Consider the following 22,800-nt stretch of genomic DNA (forward strand, 5'->3'; position numbering starts at 1 on the left):
GTATCAAAAATATGTCACATTCACATGGGCCATAAAAATCTTTGTAGGTAATGGTAAGAAAATTGTAGGGTAGCAAACTTGAAAGACAGTTTCTTTACAGAAACACAGGAGAACAAACAAAATCAGGAAAACCGGTTAGAATAAATGTTACCAGCAATCTGGCAAACAGTCAAAGGTTTACTGCAACCAAGCAAATGCTTGATCAAAAAATGCAATGAACACTTGGTAGGAAAGCTTTGGGGCATTTCAATTTATCTTTGCTTCATCTCTCCTCTCCCCAACCCCAGGCTTGGTGATAGCCCTGACGATGTGTGTGTCTGTGCTCAGTCACTTCAAATCATGTCCGATTCTTTGCTACCCTATGGACTGTAGCCTGCTAGGCTTCTCTGTCCATGTGATTTTCCAGGTAAGAATGCTGGAGTTGGTTGCCTTGCCCTCCCTCCTCCAGGGTATCTTCCTGACCCAGGGATCAAAACCACAGCTCCAGTGTCTTCTGCACTGCTGGCAGATTCTTTACCATTGAGCCACCAGGGAAGCCCAGTAGTCCTGAAGATAGCAGGCTGTATTTCTGATATAGGTTCTTGGTGCCAAAGGGAGCAGAGAAGACTTCATTCTCAAAGAACTCTGGATGCCTGCTTTGACCTCTCTGAAGGCTCCCTGAAAGACTAATGGTAAAGGTTTACCTTTCTTTCACCTAACTAAGAAATCTTTCAAGGCAGAGAAACAGCTAAGTACAGGGCACTGAAAGGCAAATGAAGCCTGGAGCAAAGGATATTAGTTGTCTATATTATTTAATAGACATCCTATAGTCTTAGGGAGATAGGAAGTAAGCTGTTTTAGGGAATAAGAGCTCTTCAATGCTTCTACATGTTACCGGGAAACCAGAAGACTAGCTGCACAAGGAGACATCCTCAGAAAAGCTCTAAGAAGGCACTAAGCTCTCATATCTGGCTGATAGTCCAGCTCTGCACAAGCAAAAGCAGAATTACAAAATGCTGGGGTGAATGCTGAAAGTAGCCTTGGCACACAAACAAAGAATTTAGCTGCAAACATAAGGCAAATATTTCTACCTTCAGGCGTTAAAAAAAAAGTCTGTCAAAACACTAGCTGACCAGTAACTTAATGGAGACTTCAGTGACCACACATAATTACAAAGTCACTAAATAACTATATCCTGGGTCAAAGAGCAATAAGAAATTATAGAAAATGGGACTATATTTCAGAGTTACAAATAATAATATTCACCATATCCAGCTTTCAATAAAAAATTATGAGGCAAGCACATAAATAAGAGAGTATGGCCGACTCACAAGAAAAGTAGAAATTCACAGAAACTACTCCTGAGGAAGTCAAAACATTGGACTTACTACACAAAGACTATACCAACTGTCTTACAAATGGTCAAAGCTTACATTGGTCAAAGTGGTCAAAGACCTAAAAGAAACCAAAAGCAAAAAAGGAGAACGGTATTTCAACAAATAGGGAATATTAATAAAGACATAGAATTTATAAATAAGAACCAAATAGAAATCATGGAGCTGAAAAGTACACTAACTGAAATTTTTGAAGTTTACTAGAGATGTTCAACACCATATTCGAGCAGGCTGAAAAATCAGAAAAAAAACTTAAAGATATCTGAATTGAAAGTGCAGTCTTAGGAAAAGAAAGAAAAAAAAAATGAAGGAAATTCAATGTTGGGGAATGAAGGATGTTATTGTGAAGAGAGAAAGGGGAAAAATTAGACTCTAGCACATGTTTACTACAATAAATGCTAAAGAAAGGACCACAGGCTAAAGGAAAATTTTAACAGAAAGTTTCAAGTACAACAAGAGCAGAAAGAATAATGAGTCACTAGATATAAAAGACAATGCTTTGTTTTGTTTTTTGAAAAAAATACTTAGTTGACCCTTGAACAATATGGGAGTTAGGGGCACTGGCCATTTTCACAGTCAAAAATCTGCAGGTAACTTCATAGTAGGTTTTCCATATCTGTAATCCCATATGCACTAATTCAATCAAACATGGATCACTTATACCTTTAAAGTTTTCTGCTCTTTAAAGTAAAAACAAAACCAGAAGATATACAGTGGAAATGAACAACATAGCTTTGAACTGAGCAAGTCCACTTACATGTGAATTTTTTTCACTAAATACTTAACCATAGTGCTCTATGATCTACAGTTGGTTGAGTCTGAAGACATGTGGGGGTTGACTGAAGTTATATACAGATTTGTGACTGCAGAGGCCTGGCACCCTTAGCCTGTGTTATTCAAGGGTCAGCAACTAATTTGGAAGAGAGTATATACTATGATCACAGATTGTATTAAGTTCAATATGCATATGTGACTCTCTAAAGTAAGCAATAAACACACACACATCCCAAATCTGATGAATGACATGAATCTATACATCAAGAAGCTCAAAGAATCCAAGTAGAATAAACTCAAAAGAAATCACCATTTTGAGATGCATTATAATCAAATTGTGAAAAACCAGAGACAAAAAGGGGAATCTTGAAGGCAGCAAGAGAGAAGCAAATCATCAGTTACCAAAAATCCTCAATAAAAGTTGATTCTTTATCAATAGCATAAAAGCCAGGAGGGGCTGAGATGACATTTTCAGAATGCTGAAAGAAAAAAGCTTGTCAACCAAGAATGCTATATATGCAAAACTAACCTTCAAAAAATGAAGAAAACAATAGATTCTAGAATAAGCAACAGTTAAGGGAGCTTATCACTAGCAGACCTTCCTAGACGAAATACTAAAAGAAATCATCCAGATTGAAATGAAAGAGAACACTAGACAGTAACCTGAAATCATGGAAAAAAAATAATAACATCAGTAAAACTAACTACATAGGTAAATTAAAAAGCCCGTATCACTATTAATATATTTCCAGTTTGTAACTCCGTGTTTACTTTATGACTTAAAAGACATGGATAAAACAATAATTGTAGTATAATATGTAATACAATCTAATCAAATGGGCACACAGTACATAAAGACATAATCTATGTCAACAAAAATATAATGATGAGGATGCACAGACGTATAAGAGCAGAGTTTTTGTGGCCTACTGTTATAAATTTAGGATGTTAACTGTAATCATTAGAGTAACCACTAAGAGTAATTTTAAAATATACAGAAAAGAAATCAAGGAAAGAATAAAATAAAGGTAAACTAGAAAAATTCAATCAAACAAAGAAAGCAAAAGAATTCCCCAAAAAAGATGAAGACTTACAGAAAACAAATAGCAAAATGGTAGAAGTAAGCCTTTTTGTTCCATAATAAGACTTTGGCTGGTTTATTTCCCTGGTTCTTAAGAAGGATCTTCTAAACCCTCGTCAGTTCCCTAGTAACAGCAGTATCTTTGTTATTCATGGTGGGCTCCTCAGACCACGTGTGAGTTTAGGCTAACAAAATGACCCACAGTAGGCCTGTACACAGCTCCAGAATGGGGGCTGGCTATGACACAAAAAACAACATGTGGTTAGAGGGCTCATGTTTGACCCACCTATCAGTCAGAACTATGGTCTTTCGGAAAAGGTCGGGGCCTGGAGACTGATTTCAGTCAAGTGGCCAATGATTCACTCACTCACTCCTATGTATTAGGTGGGTCAAGAAGTTCCTTTGTTTTTTTTTAAGTAAAAAGACAAGACACATTTTTCATTTTCATCAAGAACTTCACTCAACAACATATTCACTGTTTTGTTTTACCACCTTGTGCCAATTTTCAGTCAACTTCATAATTCCATCTTTCCAAAATTTTTTATCTTTTTGAGCAAAGAACTGTGCCAGATGTCTTTTACAGTCTTCTAGGGAATTGAAATTTTTTTCCATTAAGAGAATTTTGTAAAGACTGAAATAAATGGACATCTGAAGGTGCAATATCTGAGGAATATGGCAGATGAATCAGAACTTCCCAGCCAAGCTGTAACAGCTTTTCCTGGTCGTCAAAGACACATGTGGTCTTAGGCTATCCTGATGGAAGATAATGCATTTTCTGTTGACTAATTCTGGATGCTTTTCATTGAGTGCTACCTTCACTTGGTCTAACTGAGAGCAGTACTTGATGGTATTAAATGTTTGGTTTTCTAGAAAGAGTTCAATCCTACCATTTATACAATATCATCTTCTTTAGGGGAAGACTGGCCTCTAGTGTGGTTAGTGGTGGCTCATTTCACTTGTTCCATGATCTCTTCCATTCCATATTATTGTACAGTATCCACTTTTCATTGCCCATCACAATTTGTTTTAAAAACAGAATGTTTTTGTTACATTTAAGTAGAGAATTGCATGCAGAAATATAGTCCAGAAGGCTTAATTTATGTGGAACCCAAACATCAAAGTGATTAACATAACTAAACTGGTGGAAATGATTGTCAATGCTTGATTTGGATATTTTGAGTATGTCGGCTGTCTCCTGCATAGTATACTATTGACTGATCTCAAACAATGTATTGATTTGATTGCTACTAACTTCAACTGGTCTACCCCACCATGTAGCATCATCCAGTGAGAAATCTCCAGCACAAAATTTATCAAACCACTTTTGACACATTCGATCAGTCACAGCACCTTCTCCATATACTGCACAAATTTTTTTCTTTTTTGTATTTCATTTGTTATTTTTACCTTTCTTTAAATTATAAAGCATAACATGCTGAAATGTTACTTCTTTCCTGCCCCCTTCAATATTAAAATGGCTACACAAAAATTCATTAATTTTGACAAGTTTTTAAAAAATGCATGCTGATATGACAGCTGTCACAATACAATCTAACAAAATTTTTTCCAATGAAGTTAAAGACAATTAAGTGCTACTACAGCCATCTTATGGAAAAAAGCGAACAAACCTTTCGGCCAACCCACTAATAAAGCCACAATGAAAACTCTGAATACTCTCAGCTAAAGTGAGATTACTGGCTAAAAACAGAAACTGATGTTCTGAGAGGGTGATGCATACTGACAGCAGGGAAACTGCCAGATCTCTCCCTAAGTGTCTCTTCTTTGGTTTTAATTTGTAGCCTTTATAATAAAACTTTACTTATAAATACAGAGCTTTCCTGAGTTCTATGACTTGTTCCATGGAATTACTTTGTCTGAGGTGGTAGGTAGGTAGGTAGTTTCAGTCACTCAGTCATGTCTGACTCTTTGCCACCCCATGAATCACAGCACGCCAGGCCTCCCTGTCCATCATCAACTCCCGGAGTTTACTCAAACTCATGTGCATCGAGTCAGTGATGCCATCCAGCCATCTCATCCTCTGTCGTCCCCTTCTCCTCCTGCCCCCAATCCCTCCCAGCATCAGGGTCTTTTCCAGTGAGTGAACTCTTCACGTGAGGTGGCCAAAGTACTGGAGGTTCAGCTTCAGCATTAGTACGAACCCCTAAATTTGTAGCCAGTTGGTCAGAAGGTGAGTGGTTGGGGAAACCCCAAGCTTGAAGCTTGTGTCTGAAATGAAGGCAGTCTTGTGGGGGAGTGTGACATAAACCTATGAAATTTAACCTAACTCTGGGTAGTCAGCATCAGAATTGCATTGCACCTTACCAGTAATTATCTTAAACATATACGGATTAAAGTGTTCAAAATAAAGGCAGAGACTGACAGAATGGATTAAAATAAACAAACCCAAACCTTGACCCAATTATATGCTGTCTAAAATAGACTCATTTTAGAGCCAAAGACATGTATCAGTTGAAAAAGAAAAAACAGAAAAAGATACTCAGTGTAAACAGTAACCAAAAGAGAGCTAGAATGGCTACACTAACATCAGATAGACTACTTTAAATCCAAAATTGTTACAGTAGAAAAAGGATATTATATTTTGATAAAAGTCAATCCATTTAGAAGATATAAAAATTATAAACATATATGCACTGAACAACAGAGCCTGAAAACATATGAAGCAAAAACTTACATAACTGAAAGGAAAAACAAGCAAATCTACAAAAATAGTTGGAGACTTTGTTACCACCACCACACTTTCAAAAATGAAGCTAAGATGGCAGTAATTAAAAAAAAAAAAAGGAAAAATCCAGTAAATTCCCCACAAATGAACCTTCAAGTTGAGAACTTTCAAAGACATGAACATGTGTCCATGTCCAATCAGCTCATGTGTCTGGGGTACACTGTCACGTGTCTGCGTCCTCTACAGGCGACTGTGACTTCTCTACACCTGTACTGTACGGGGTGGCTTCCCGGGTGGCACCAGTGCTAAAGACTCTGACTGCCGATGCGGGAAACACAGGAGATGTGGGCTCGAACCCTGGGTTGGGAAGATCCCCTGGAGGAGGGAATGGCAAACCACTCCAGCATCCTTGCCTGGAGAATCTCATGGACAGAGGAGCCTGGAGGGCTACAGTCCGTGGGGTCACAAACAGTTGGCCACGACTGAAGTGACTTAGCATGCACACACTATATGGAGTGCAGTAGCACAGTGTCATTATTTTAAGCTACATCTGCAAGAGGATGACTTCACTGAACTTGCTGTTCCATACGAGGAGCATACTAATGAAGACCTATTGGAATTGGAGGCCCAGAGAAAGGACAAACAGAGACAAGAGGAAGAAGAAGTAACTGAAGAACCGAAGAGACTCATGCTGCAGGAAACGGCAAGCGGATTTTCCTGATGTGAGGAGGCACTAATAGTTTTTGAGGCCAGGACTTGAACACAGAACAGTACACGAAAGGTTGCAACAGCCATTCAGAATGCAATCCCGTGCTATGGTGTCATCTATGATGAGAAAAGAAAAGAGCTACTAACCAGACACTGGCTTGGACAGAGGAGCCTGACAGGCTACAGCTGATGGGGCCACAAAGATCTGGACATGACTGAGAGACTGAGCATAAACAAACATCACTGAATCATTTTTCCAAGGAGCTAGATAGAACTGAATCCAGCAAAGAACCAGAACCTGTGCCATCAACATGAGGTGTGAGTGAAATAGCAGCTTGCCTTCCATCTCCTACTGCTGACAACCCTTCAACTCTACCATCTCCCACCTCCTTTCCCTCCTCCACTCAGTAACTTCTCTTGCCTGTTCACTTGATGCCAGTCCCTGTAAACCAGCTGTTATACTGTATGACTGTACTTCTCAAGGTACTGTAAGATGAAAAATGTTTTGTTTTTTATGTACTATTTGTGTGAAAAGCATTATAAACCTATTACAGTACAGCATTATACAGCTGACTGTGTTTGGTAACCCAGGCTAACTTTGTTAGACATATGAACAATTGGACTTATGAACATGTTTGTATCTAGGAGACTTACTGTAACAAGTGTTGTTGAGGAGAATGCAGAGAAATTGGAACCCTCATGCTTTGCTGTTGGAAATGTAAAATGATGAAGCCCCTATGGAAAACAGTTTGATGGTCCCTCAAAAATATAAACATAAAATTACCATATGACCTGGTAATTATACATCTAGGTATATTCTAAAAATAACTGAAAATAGGTGTTCAAACAAAAACCTGCAAACAAAAATTCACAGAAACACTACTTACAGTAGTCAAAAGGTGGAAATAACCCAAACGTCCATCAATTAATGAACAGATAAATAAAACCAGACATATACCTGTACAACAGAATATTTAGCTATAAAAAGGAATGTAGTATTGATACATGTAATAACAAGAATGAACCTTGAAAAGAGTACAGAAAAATGAAAGAAATCAGACAAAGAAAGCCACAAATTATAAAATTCTATTTATAGGAAACATCTATAATAGACAAATTTATAGAAATAGGAAGTCAACTTTGACTGCTAGGGGTTGAGGGGAAAGGGGGAATTGGGAATGACTCCTTAATGGGTCCTGGGTTTCCCTTTGGAGTGATGAAAATACCCCAGAACCAGAAACTGGTTAGAGTTGTACAATTAGTGTGGATATACTAAATGCCTATGAATTCTGGTTATTTTAAAATATTATTAACTATTATTATGGTTATTATTATTATTAACCATTATCTGGTTATTATTAAAATATTATTAACCATTATTTTAAAATGGTTAAAATAATAAATTCTATTCTATCTTACCACAATACTTAAAAACTGTATAAACACATTTTTATTCACTATTAAATCAGAAGCAAATATAGATTAAAAATACATGAAAAAAATCAGGAAGATATATGCTACATACCTGTTAGTGCTGCTGGTTTGGACAGGGTACTATATTGGTTTTGGGTAGATATCATACTTTGACGTGGACTTAGTGTTGGTGATGCAACAAGTGAAAGCTCCTCAATAATAATACTGCTTTTGGGATGATTCTTGGGAAGTTCATTTAATCTCTGCTCTAATGAATACTTCAAAAGGTCCAACTTCTGACTTGATTCATTAAATCTTGCTTGAGCCTTACATAGGGAAAAGACAACATTATCATTTAAATAATTATATTCTTTGAATATTTATTAAGCTAAAATTTTTATTTAAAATTACCTCTGAAAGTGCTTTTCTGTCTGTCACTTTTCCTGAGCCAAGTAATTTCATTACATTCTTTGCACCTTCTGCTACTGCAAACTCTATCCTAAAATGATGCCTTAATTCTTCCATTCGAAGTTCAAGAGGACTTATGACAGGTTTGGCTAGAGGAGGAAAACAAAAAAAATTGAACCATTTATTTGACTTTCTAATACACAGTGACTAAAACTCAAGAAAAAGAAAGTAACTCTTACATTAAAAGAAAAGTTAGTACTTAAAAATCAATAAACACTGAAGTAAATAAACACTTAACAGACACAATGTTAAAATACAGAATCTTATATTTTAGCCACCAAAATTCAAAGATAAAAATTCAAGATAAAAAACAGAATGCCTCTTTCCTCCTTAATTCTGAACCACCACTTCTTTCCAATATAAAATTAATTTAGTACTATACTAAATGCCCATAATTGTAAGAAATGACAATTTATATCTGTTCCATCACCATTATCAAAAGCCAATTCATTGGTCTGGACTGCTTGAAGAATCTGCATTCGTATCACTTCTATTTTTGTCTTGCTGTCTTGGAGCAGTTGCTGAGCTGTGCCATGGAGTTTCCGATCCTATGAAAAGTAAGGTTGAAAAGGTAAGTAGATACAGAGACAAAGAAAATATTTTTATAACTTCTAAGTAACATCAAATGATAGCAGCAAGTGAAAAGCAAAGGTCAAAAGAATATATTTCTGAGCACTATAGTATATATACTTGTAGATACACTTACTTTCAAAAACTATCAAACTGATCGGATGGAAAATAAGAAAACAATTCCATTAGTTAAAAGCTAGGGAGTTGGTTTTACTGAATAAACTTCTGTTATATGTCTTAAGACTTCAAGAAAGGGCCTGAATTAAGTGAAATAATGTCCTTCCTCGCATTCTAGTTCCGTAACAATGAATCACAAAAAACTTACCATTTTAGGAATTGTGGTATGCAAAATAACAATCCACATAAAGATGTCCATGGGGCAATCTGCCAAGTGAATTTGTTACCTTACATGTCAAAGGGGAATTAAGATAGCAGATGAAACTGAGGCTGTCAATCACCCAATCTTAAAATACAGAGTCAGATGGGCCCAATGTAATCACAAGGGTCCTTAAATGTAGAAAAGGAAGGCAGAAGAGAAGGTCATGTGAGAAAAGGAGCCACTGCTTTGGCTTCAAAGACAGAGGAATAGGGCCATGAGCCAAGGAACATGACAGCCTCCAGAAGCTAAAAAGGGCAAGGAAACAAATTTTTTCCTACATACTCTAGAATGTGAAATCTATTTCCAATTTCTCAATTATAAAACTGTAACATAATAAAGTTGAGTTGTTTTAAGTCAATGAATTTGTTAACTGGTTACAGCAGCCACAGTAACCAATATAGGGGTGTTTTTTTTTTTTAATAGTCATGAGACAAGTAACAGAAGTTAATGCCATCTCCTAGTTAGTTGATTAGCTGTCAAAGTCTAGTATGCTTCAATCTATTAAAAAAAAATAAAAAGGAATGATAAATACAACTAAGCATCAAGTTAGAAAGCACTCAATCATAGGAAAGACCAATTTTTTCATATTGTTTACGCATCTCTACTTTTAACACTAAGGCAGTCTGTATTAATTTGAAAATACTAGAAGCTAAGAGACAAGCATCAGATGTGCAGCATCATTTCAATAAATCAAACACACACAATATATCACGACACTGAATAAAGGGGAGGATGGAGATATTTATGATGGGAGAGAAAATACATATATAAGGAAAAAAAAGTGAAGTGAAAAATATATCACATTAAACACCAAACTAGGTTAACATGCAGTGAAGGCAAAAGCAATTAGCAAATATATGAATTTTTCTTTCATTTCTCTCCTATTCCCACAGTTAGTAATTTAGGAAAAAGCACCTGGTCAGATTTTGTTGTTTATTAAATAAAATATTCAGATTTCACATTAAGGAGTTGGGCTTAAATAGTTTACTAAGTCCTTTAAATATTCATTTACATGAAGTGTGTGTGTGTATCTGTGCATGCATGCATGTGTATACACACACACTATACATTTTTAAAACTATGCTTTACCATTAAGGACACTAGCTAGAATCTAACTGTTTGCCCATGACTCATTATATATGCTTTTATGAATATACATATTAATCTTCCAAGTTTAAAGTGAAAAAACTTTAAAATTTCCTCCTGTTAAATCCAGTATTAGGAAAATCAGACTAAAGATCTGAAATAACTTTTCTATTTCTTTGAGACCAGATTAAAATAATAGAAATATTAATACTTCAAAACTTATAATTTAATGGGAATATATAGGTTTCCTAAAGAAATTATGTAAACAGAAATACCATTCTCTACCATAGAGAGCTTCTGTAAGCATTAGATAAAACTAAAATTATATTGCCTAGCATGATTGCCATTAAAACGTTCTCTTTTAGAGGAATAAAAACAATGATTAATTATAATATTTTAATGAAGTTCTAATGTAAAAGTATAAATATTAAGTAAAGTGTTTTTATAATACTATGCTTTTCAAATAAGCTATTCCTCTTACTACTTTTATCACTATGTGAAGACAGTAGTTCTGTCATTTACTTCTTTAGAAATACCCTTAACTATTTTAATGTAACATGCAAACAGAAGTATTTATATTTCATTTTAAAAGGTAAATGATTTTTCCACATGGACTTCTGAAAGATCTGCACAGATGCTAAAGCGTGAAAAAGGTTTTAAAAATTGACATTGGATGTTACCTATCACAGGCAATTGGCAGTTACTGAATGACAGTCTAATGCGTTCCAGCATTCAACAAATTTTTACTATCAGTTTTATTTTCTCAGGCATCCAATGGACTTCTTTATTGAGCACCTAATACATTCAAGGCAACAGAAAAGCTAGATCCAAAGCACAAGACTTGGTTTATACATTACAAAAATACTGAATTTTATCCTGAGATTATGAGAAAAATTTTACACAAATAGGTTGAACCATATGAACATGCCAATATCTGACTGATTTTAACTAAACAAAGAGCAATTTCATTTGGTTCAGCCTAACAGACCAGGTGGTGCTACTTGTAAGAATCTGCCTGCCAATGCAGAAGATGCAAGAAATGCGAGTTTGATTCCTGGGTCGGGAAGATCCCCTGGAGTAGGAAATGGCAACCCATTCCAGTATTCTTGCCTGGAAAATCTCATGAACAGAGGAGCCTGGTGGGCTATAGTCCATGGGGCTGCAAAGAGTCAGATGTGACTGAGCACACAGCTTAACAGACTAGATAAAATAGTTGACTATTAGTAATTAGCATTCTACCTTCTACAAATAGTTATATTTCAAATGTACAATATTTTATAATTATGAATAAAAAAATTTTATATTTTCAAATTATGCAATATTTTTATTCATAAAAATAACTTTTGTTTTACAAGTCAGAGTGGGATACTGTAACAAACTACACTGCACACACAGCTTTCAGAAATAAATAAACCAATTATTATCTTTATTTTTCCACCACATATTTATGGCTAATTTTGCATGAGTTAAATATTGTCACATTCAGTAAAAATACAAAGATTTAATCAGTTAGAAAGCTATCCTATAAAATTTAGAGCCTGAAAAGATACAGATGATTTATTACATGCATCAGAATACTGGGGATTCCCTGGTGGTTCAGTGGTAAAGAATCTGCCTGTCAATGCAGGAGATGCAGATTCAATCCCTGGGTTAAGATCCCCTGAAGAAGGAAATGGCAACCCACTCCAGTATTTTTGCCTGGAAAATCCCACGGAGAGAAGAGCCCAGCAGGCTACAGTTGACGGGGTCGCAGAGTTGGAAATGACAGAGCACTCATGCATGCATCAGAATGTTAAAAGAAGTCAAAGAAAAATTCACAGGAAGACAGGATCAGTTTCAGCAGAAATGTTCTGTGAGTGTTAATATAGATAAGACTCAGTTCAGTACAGTTCAGTCGCTCAGTCGCGTCCAATTCTTTCCGACCCCATGAACTGCAGCATGCCAGGCCTCTCTGTCCATCACCAAATCCCAGAGTTTCCTCAAACTCATGTCCACTGAGTCCGTGATGCCATCCAAGCATCTCATCCTCTATCGTCCGTTTTCCTCTTGCCTTCAATCTTTCCCAGCATCAGAGTCTTTTCCAATGAGTCAGTTCTTCGCATGAGGTGGCCAAAGTATTAGAGCTTCAGCTTCAACATCAGTCCTTCCAATGATCATCCAGGACTGATAACCCTTTAGGATGGACTGGTTGGATCTCCTTGCAATCCAAGAACTCTCAAGAGTCTTCTCCAACACCACAGTTCAAAAGCATCAACTCTGGGGGGAGAAGCTAAGATGGCAGAGGAATAGGATGGGGAGACCACTTTCTCCCATACAAATTCATCAAAAGAACATTTGAACACTGAGCAAACTTCACAAAACAACTTCTGACCACTAGCAGAAGACATCAGGTGCCCAGAAAAACAGCCCATCATCTTCAAAAGGAAGTAGGACAAAATATAAAAGATAAAAAGAGAGACAAAAGGGCTAGGGACAAAAGAGCTAGGGACGGAGACCCGTCCAGGGAAGGGAGTCTTAATAGAGGAAGTTTCCAAACACCAGGAAACCCTCTCACTGGCGGGTCAGGGGGAAGTTTTGGAATTTCGGAGGGCAACCTAACTGGGAGGAAAAATAAATAAAACCCCACAGATTACATGCCTAAAAGCAACTCCCAGCAGAAAAGTACCCCAGACTCCCGCATCCACCACCAGCAAGTGGGGGCGTAAGGGAGAGGAGCAGGCTGCATTGCTTAGGGTAAGGACCAGGCCTGAATGCCCTGAGGGCAATCTGAGGGAGCTAACGTGAGATAGCAACTTAAATTGTGGGATAGCAAGAGAAAATTAACCGGTCAGAACACACTGCAACCCGTTCCCAAACAAAGGAAGAACTGAGCGATCCCAGAGAAGAGCTAGCTGCAGACCGACCCATCCCCAGCTGGAGGCAGGAGGCAGGGGGGAGGGGAAAGGGGCAAACTCGGCCCCAGAGATGGCACCCCTACCAAACTGCAAACAGGCTCCCAGTTTCTAACCAAAGACTTCCTGAGATTCTGGATGGTTGACATCCACCAGGAGGGTCGTGGCTAGAGGCCAGCTCCCGAGAACAGACACAAGGCGCACCCAACTGGTGCGTTCGCGGAAACTGAGGCTGGGACCGTGGAGGGGCTAAGGCGCACTGCACCCGGGAAGAGTGCGCCTGTCAAGCTCCTGGCGGCCTGAGCTGCTTGCAGGGGAAGGCACAAAACGCAGGCCCAACCGAGTCTGCGCTTTTGTGGAATATCTGAAAACTAGAACCGCACGCAATGCAGGGCCCGCTCCATGTAGAGCAGCCGGGAGCCTGAGCAGTGTAGACGGGGAAAACACACACCCGTGAGCGGGGGCAAACCCAGTGTGGCCGGAACACTGCGAGTGCTCCCCACACAGGCCGGTGACATTTGTCTGCAGCGCCCCTCCCTCCCCGCAGCAAGACTGAACCAGCGAACCTAAACAAGAGACCACCTCCGCCCGCCTGTGTCAGGGCGGAAGTTAGACACTGAAGAGACCTGCAAACAGAAGCCGAATAAACAAAGGGAACCGCTTCAGAACTGACTGCTGCAACAGATTAAAATCCCTGTAGTTAACACCGACTACACCAGAAGGGGCCTATAGATATCGAGAAGTGTAACCTGGAACGAGGAGCTATCTGAAACTGAACCAAACCCACACTGACCGCAACAGCTCCAGAGAAATTCCTAGATATTGTTGTACTTTTTTTTTTTTCATTAAAAAATTTTTTTTTCAATTTTTCCTCTTTTATTTTCTTTTAAAATTCCCTATTATGCCTCCATTACTCCTTAACTTTCATTTTCATATATTTTTACTATTTTTTTAATTAGAAAAAAATTTTTTTCTCTTATTTTCTTTTAAAGTCCTCTATTACTCCTCTACTGCTGCTTAATTTTCATTTCACTATAATCTTGCAAAAAAAAAAAAAGCCCTATTTTTAAACCAAATGTCATATATATTTCTAAACTTTTTGTTTTTGTTTTAATATTGTATTTTTAAGAGTTTAACCTCTACTCTAGATTTTTAATCTTTGTTTTTCAGTATTTGATATCAATTTCGGACATTTAAGAATCCAATATTCAGTAGCCATTTTTACTAAGGAGTGTGTTGATTACTCTCTCCCACTTTTGACTCTCCGTTTTCTCCCTCAGATCACCTCTATTTCCTCCCTCCCCCTTCTCTTCCCAATCCAATTCTGTGAATCTCTGTGGGTGTCTGGGCTACGGAGAACACTCTGGGAACAGACAGCTGCGTAGATCTGTCTCTCTACTCTTAAGTGCCCCCTTTTCTCCTCCTGCTCATCTCTATCTCCCTCCTCCCTCTCCTCTTCTTCATGTAACTCTGTGAACCTCTCTGGGTGTCCCTCACAAGGGAGAATCTTTTCACCATTAACCTAGAAGTTTTATTATCAGTGCTGTATAGTTGCAGAAGTCTTGAGACTACTGGAAGAATAAGACTGAAATCCAGAGGCAGGAGACTTAAGCCCAAAACCTGAGAACACCAGAGAACTCCTGACTACAGGGAACATTAAGTAATAAGAGACCATCAAAAAGCCTCCATACCTACACTGTAACCAACCACCACCCAAGAGCCAATAAGTTCCAGAGCAAGACATACCACGCAAATTCTCCAGCAACGCAGGAACATAGCCCTGAACGTCAACATACAGGCTGCCCAAAGTTACACCTAACACATAGACCCATCTCAAAACTCACTACTGGACACTCCATTGCACTCCAGAGAGAAGAAATCCAGTTCCACGCACCAGAACACTGACGCACGCTTCCCTAACCAGGAAACCTTGATAAGCCAATTGTCCAACCCCTCCCACTGGGTGAAACCTCCACAATAAAAAGGAACCACAGACCACCAGAATACAGAAAGCCCACTCCAGACACAGCAATCTAAACAAGATGAAAAGGCAGAGAAATACCAACAGGTAAAGGAGCATGGAAAATGCCCACCAAGTCAAACGAAAGAGGAGAAGATAGGGAATCTACCTGAAAAAGAATTTAGAATAATGATAATAAAAATGATCCAAAATCTTAAAAACAAAATGGATTGGGATGGGGAATACGTGTAAATCTATGGCTGATTCATATCAATGTATGACAAAACCAAAAAAATAAATAAATAAAAAAAAAAAAAATAAAAATAAAAGCAAGTAATGGGCAAAAAAAAACAAAAAAAACAAAATGGAGTTACAGATAAATAGTCTGGAGACAAAGATTGAGAAGATGCAAGAAATGTTTAACAAGGACCTAGAAGAAATAAAAAAGTCAATTAAAAATGAATAATGCAATAAATGAGATCAAAAACCCTCTGGAGGGAACCAACAGTATAATAACAGAGGCAGAAGATAGGATAAGTGAGGTAGAAGATAAAATGGTGGAAATAAATGAAGCAAAGAGGAAAAAAGAAAAAAGAATCAAAAGAAATGAGGACAACCTCAGGGACCTCTGGGACAATGTGAAACGCCCCAACATTCGAATCATAGGAGTCCCAGAAGAAGAAGACAAAAAGAAAGGCCATGAGAAAATACTCGAGGAGATAATAGCTGAAAACTTCCCTAAATTGGGGAAGGAAATAGTCACACAGGTCCAAGAAACCCAGAGAGTCCCAAACAGGATAAACCCAAGGCGAAACACCCCAAGACACATATTAATCAAATTAACAAAGATCAAACACAAAGAACAAATATTAAAAGCAGTAAGGGAGAAACAACAAATAACACACAAAGGGATTCCCATAAGGATACCAGCTGATCTATCAATAGAAACCCTTCAGGCCAGAAGGGAATGGCAGGACATATTTAAAGTAATGAAAGAGAATAACCTACAACCTAGATTACTGTACCCAGCAAGGACCTCACCCAGATATGAAGGAGAATTCAAAAGCTTTACAGACAAGCAAAAGCTGAGAGAACTCAGCACCACCAAACCAGCTCTCCAACAAATGCTAAAGGATCTTCTCTAGACAGGAAATGCAGAAAGGCTGTATAAACGTGAACCCAAAACAACAAAGTAAATGGCAACGGGACCATACTTATCAATAATTACCTAGTAAATATAAATGGGTTGAATGCCCCAACCAAAAGACAAAGACTGGCTGAATGGATACAAAAACAAGACCCCTATATATGCTGTCTACAAGAGATCCACCTCAAAACAAGGGACACAGACTAAAAGTGAAGGGCTGGAAAAAAACATTTCATGCAAACGGAGACCAAAAGAAAGCAGGAGTCGCAATACTCATATTAGATAAAATAGACTTTAAAATAAAGGCTGTGAAAAGAGGCAAAGAAGGACACTATATAATGATCAAAGGATCAATCCAAGAAGATATAACAATTATAAATATATATGCACCCAACATAGGAACACCGCAATATGTACGGCAAACGCTAATGAGTATGAAAGTGGAAATTAATAGTAACACAATAATAGTGGGAGACTTTAATACCCCACTCACAACTATGGATAGATCAACTAAACAGAAAATTAACAAGGAAACACAAACTTTAAATGGCACAATGGACCAGCTAGACCTAATTGATAACTATAGGACATTTCACCCCAAAACAATCAATTTCACCTTTTTCTCAAGTGCACACGGAACCTTCTCCAGAATAGATCACATCCTGGGCCATAAATCTAGCCTTGGTAAATTCAAAAAAATTGAAATCATTCCAGTCATCTTTTCTGACCACAGTACAGTAAGATTAGATCTCAATTACAGGAAAAAAATTATTAAAAATTCAAACATATGGAGGCTAAATAACACACTTCTGAATAACCAACAAATCATAGAAGAAATGAAACAAGAAATCAAAATATGCATAGAAACGAATGGAAATGAAAACACAACAACCCAAAACCTATGGGACACTGTAAAAGCAGTGCTAAGGGGAAGGTTCACAGCATTACCAGCTTACCTGAAGAAACAAGAAAAAAGTCAAATAAATAACCTAACTCTACCTAAAGCAACTAGAGAAGGAAGAAATGAAGAACCCCAGGGTTAGTAGAAGGAAAGAAATCTTAAAAATTAGGGCAGAAATAAATGCAAAAGAAACTAAAGAGACCACAGCAAAAATCAACAAAGCTAAAAGCTGGTTTTTTGAAAAAATAAAATTGACAAACCGTTAGCAAGACTCATTAAGAAACACAGGGAGAAGAACCAAATTAAGAAAATTAGGACTGAAAATGGAGAGATCACAACAGACAACTCTGAAATACAAAGGATCGTAAGAGACTACTACCAGCAGCTCTATGCCAATAAAATGGACAACTTGGATGAAATGGACAAATTCTTAGAAAAGTATAACTTTCCAAAACTGAACCAGGAAGAAATAGAAGATCTTAACAGAGCCATCACAAGCAAGGAAATCAAAACTCTAATCAGAAATCTTCCAGCAAACAAAAGCCCAGGACCAGATGGCTTCACAGCTGAATTCTACCAAAAATTTAGAGAAGAGCTAACACCTATCTTACTCAAACTCTTCCAGAAAATTGCAGATGAAGGTAAGCTTCCAAACTCATTCTATGAGGCCACCATCACCCTAATTCCAAAACCAGACAAAGATGCCACAAAAAAAGAAAACTACAGGCCAATATCACTGATGAACATAGATGCAAAAATCCTTAACAAAATTCTAGCAAACAGAATCCAACAACATATTAAAAAAATCATACACCATGACCAAGTCGGCTTTATCCCAGGAATGCAAGGATTCTTTAATATCCGCAAATCAATCAATGTAATACACCACATTAACAAATTGAAAGATAAAAACCATATGATTATCTCAATAGATGCAGAGAAAGCCTTTGACAAAATTCAACACTCATTTATGATTAAAACTCTCCAGAAAGCAGGAATAGAAGGAACATACCTCAACATAATAAAAGCTATATATGACAAACCCACTGCAAGCATTACCCTCAATGGTGAAAAATTGAAAGCATTTCCCCTAAAATCAGGAACAAGGCACGGGTGCCCACTCTCACCACTACTATTCAACATAGTTTTAGAAGTTTTGGCCACAGCAATCAGAGCAGAAAAAGAAGCAAAAGGAATCCAGATAAGAAAAGAAGAAGTGAAACTCTCGCTGTTTGCAGATGACATGATTCTCTACATAGAAAACCCTAAAGACTCTACCAGAAAATTACTAGAGCTCATCAACGAATATAGTAAAGTTGCAGGACATAACATTAACACACAGAAATCCCTTGCATTCTTATACACTAACAATGAAAAAACAGAAAGAGAAATTAAGGAAACAATACCATTCACCATTGCAACAAAAAGAATAAAATACTTAGGAGTATATCTACCTAAAGAAACAAAAGACCTATACATAGAAAACTATAAAACACTGATGAAAGAAATCAAAGAGGACACAAACAGATGGAGAAACATACCATGTTCATGGATTGGAAGAATCAATATTGTCAAAATGGCTATACTACCCAAAGCAATCTATAGATTCAATGCAATCCCTATAAGCTACCAACGGTATTTTTCACAGAACTAGAACAAATAATTTCACAATTTGTATGGAAATACAAAAAACCTCGAATAGCCAAAGTAATCTTGAGAAAGAAGAATGGAACTGGAGGAATCAACCTGCCTGACTTCAGACTCTACTACAAAGCCACAGTCATCAAGACAGTATGGTACTGGCACAAAGACAGAAATATAGATCAATGGAACAGAATAGAAAGCCCAGAGATAAATCCACGAACCTATGGACACCTTATCTTTGACAAAGGAGGCAAGGATATACAATGGAAAAAAGACAACCTCTTTAACAAGTGGTGCTGGGAAAACTGGTCAACCACTTGTAAAAGAATGAAACTAGAACACTTTCTAACACCATACACAAAAATAAACTCAAAATGGATTAAAGATCTAAATGTAAGACCAGAAACTATAAAACTCCTAGAGGAGAACATAGGCAAAACACTCTCTGACATAAATCACAGCAGGATCCTCTATGACCCACCTCCCAGAATATTGGAAATAAAAGCAAAACTAAACAAATGGGACCTAATTAAACTGAAAAACTTTTGCACAACAAAGGAAACTATAAGCAAGGTGAAAAGACAGCCCTCAGATTGGGAGAAAATAATAGCGAATGAAGAAACAGACAAAGGATTAATCTCAAAAATATACAAGCAACTCCTGCAGCTCAATTCCAGAAAAATAAATGACCCAATCAAAAAATGGGCCAAAGAACTAAACAGACATTTCTCCAAAGAAGACATACAGATGGCTAACAAACACATGAAAAGATGCTCAACATCACTCATTATCAGAGAAATGCAAATCAAAACCACAATGAGGTACCATTACAGGCCAGTCAGGATGGCTGCTATCCAAAAGTCTACAAGCAATAAATGCTGGAGAGGGTGTGGAGAAAAGGGAACCCTCTTACACTGTTGGTGAGAATGCAAACTAGTACAGCCGCTATGGAGAACAGTGTGGAGATTTCTTAAAAAACTGGAATTAGAACTGCCATATGACCCAGCAATCCCACTTCTGGGCATACACCGAGGAAACCAGATCTGAAAGAGACATGTGCACCCCAATGTTCATCGCAGCACTGTTATAATAGCCAGGACATGGAAGCAACCTAGATGTCCATCAGCAGACAAATGGATAAGGAAGCTGTGGTACATATACACCATTGAATATTACTCAGCCATTAAAAAGAATTCCTTTGAATCAGTTCTAATGAGATGGATGAAACTGGAGCCCATTATACAGAGTGAAGTAAGCCAGAAAGATAAAGACCAATACAGTATACTAACACATATATATGGAATTTAGAAATATGGTAATGATAACCCTATATGCAAAACAGAAAAAGAGACACAGATGTGCAGAACAGACTTTGGGACTCTGTGGGAGAGGGCGAGGGTGGGATGTTTCGAGAGAACAGCATCGAAACATGTATATTATCTAGGGTGAAACAGATCACCAGCCCAGGTTGGATGCATGAGACAAGTGCTCAGGGCTGGTGCACTGGGAAGACCCAGAGGTATCGGGTGGAGAGGGAGATGGGAGAGGGGATCGGGATGGGGAATACATGTAAATCCATGGCTGATTCATGTCAATGTATGGCAAAAACCACTACAACATTGTAATTAGTCTCCAACTAATAAAAACAAATGGATAAGAAGTGAGGGAACCACCACCACCAACAACAAAAAGCATCCATTCTTTGGCGCTCAGCTTTCTTTATAGTTCAACTCTCTCATCCATACATGACCACTGGAAAAACCACAGCCTTGACTAGACGGACCTTTTTCAGCAAAGTAATGTCTCTGCTTTTTAATATCCTGTCTAGGTTGGTCATAACTTTTCTTCCAAAGAGTAAGCATCTTTTAATTTCATGGCTGCAGTCACCATCTGCAGTGATTTTCGAGCCCCAAAAAATAAGGTCTGTCACTGTTTCCCCATCTATTTGCCATGAAGTGATGGGACCAGATGCCATGATCTTAGTTTTCTGAATGTTGAGCTTTAAGCCAACTTTTTTTACTCTCCTCTTTCACTTTCATCAAGAGGCTCTTTACTTCATTTTCTGCCATAAGGGTGGTGTCATCTGCATATCTTGAGGTTATTGATATTTCTCCCAGCAGTCTTGATTACAACTTGTGCTTCCTCCAGCCCAGCGTTTCTCATGATGTACTCTGCATATAAGTTAAACAAGCAGGGTGACAATATACAGCCTTGACGTACTCCGTCTCCTATTTGGAACCAGTCTGTTGTTCCATGTCTAGTTCTAACTGAGGCTTTCTGACCTGCATACAGATTTCTCAACAGGCAGGTGAGGTGGTCTGTAATCCCACCTCTTTAAGAATTTTCCACAGTTTGTGGTGATCCACACAGTCAAAGGCTTTGGCACAGTCAATAAAGCAGAAATAGATGTTTTTCTGGAACCATCTTGCTTTTTCAATGATCCAGAGGATGTTGGCAGTTTGATCTCTGATTCCTCTGTCTTTCCTAAAACTAGCTTAAACATCTGTAATTCACAGTTCACGTTCTGTTGAAGCCTGGCTTGGAGAATTTTGAGCACTACTTTGCTAGCATGTGAGATGAGTAGAATTGTGCGGTAGTTTGAACCTTCTTTGGAATTGCCTTTCTTTGGGATTGGAATGAAAACTGACCTTTTCCAGTCCTGTGGCCACTGCTGAGTTTTCAAAATTTGCTGGTATATTGAGTGCAGCACTTTCACAGCATCATCTTTTAGGATTTGAAACATCTCAATTGGAATTCCATCACATCCACTAGCTTTGTTCATAGTGATGCTTCCTAAGGCCCACTTGACTTTACATTCCAGGATGTCTGGCTCTAGGTGAGTGATCATACCATCATGATTATCTGGGTCGTGAAGATCTTTTTTGTATAGTTCTTCTGTGTATTCTTGCCACCTCTTCTTAATATCTTCCGCTTCTGTTAGGTCCATATCATTTCTGTCATTTATTGAGCCCATCTTTGCATGAAATGTTCCCTTGGTATATATAAGACTGGAGTATATTAGCTTTATTTTTATTTTTTACTGAAGGATAATTGCTTTACAGAATTTTGTTGGTGTCTGCCAAGTAACATGAATCTGCCGTAGGTATACACATGTCCCCTCCCTCTTGAAACTCTCTCCCCATCCCACCCCTCTAGCTAGGTTATTACAGAACCCCTGTTTGAGTTCCCTGAGTCATACAAATTCCCACTGACTATCTGTTTTAAAAGACTGAGAAAGGGAGGCCTAGATAGATGGTCAGGTACTTTCAATGATGAACAGGAATGAAAAAACTTAGAAGCATTTTTTTTCAAAAGTGGTAGAGGCTAGAAATAATCCAATATATTAATGAACAGCTTGGTCTGTCATCTGAATATATGAACAGGGAACATTTCTTCAACATGTCTTATCAAGCCCTCAGAAATTATTATGAAAATCAATGTACTACTTAAGAGCCATGAAGTTGCACTCTGATGTTGAAAATAGATAAAGAAGTTGTGTAAATTATTATTTCAGGTAGAGGTGATGCAGTGAAAGGGATAAAGAGAGGCAGGGGGTGCTATTTTACATAGGATAGTAATGAAGAACTTTTTGAAGTGGTACCATATCAGCAGAGATTTCAATGAAGTGAGAAAGCCATGAAAGTACTTAGGAGAAGAGCATCTAGGCAGAGACAGTAAACGCAAAGGCTCTGAGGTAAGTGTGCTTGGTATGTTCAAAAGAT

At 37.8% G+C, this 22,800-nt stretch overlaps 1 protein-coding gene across 2 annotated transcripts in view; it reads right to left on the reverse strand.

Annotated features, from left to right (window-relative positions):
• The window catches only part of PKN2 (protein kinase N2), a 142,141-nt gene that overhangs the window by 48,714 nt on the left and 70,627 nt on the right, over positions 1–22,800 (reverse strand). For both annotated transcript variants that reach the window (XM_043460749.1, XM_043460750.1), the window contains exons 4-6: positions 8,931–9,048; positions 8,444–8,589; positions 8,145–8,358 (exon numbers count right to left, since the gene is read on the reverse strand). In XM_043460749.1, coding sequence (XP_043316684.1) covers positions 8,145–8,358; positions 8,444–8,589; positions 8,931–9,048 — 478 coding nt within the window. The remainder of the gene's footprint in view (positions 1–8,144; positions 8,359–8,443; positions 8,590–8,930; positions 9,049–22,800) is intronic.

This window comes from Cervus canadensis, chromosome 2, assembly GCF_019320065.1.
Source record: "Cervus canadensis isolate Bull #8, Minnesota chromosome 2, ASM1932006v1, whole genome shotgun sequence".
Lineage (NCBI taxonomy): Eukaryota > Metazoa > Chordata > Mammalia > Artiodactyla > Cervidae > Cervus > Cervus canadensis.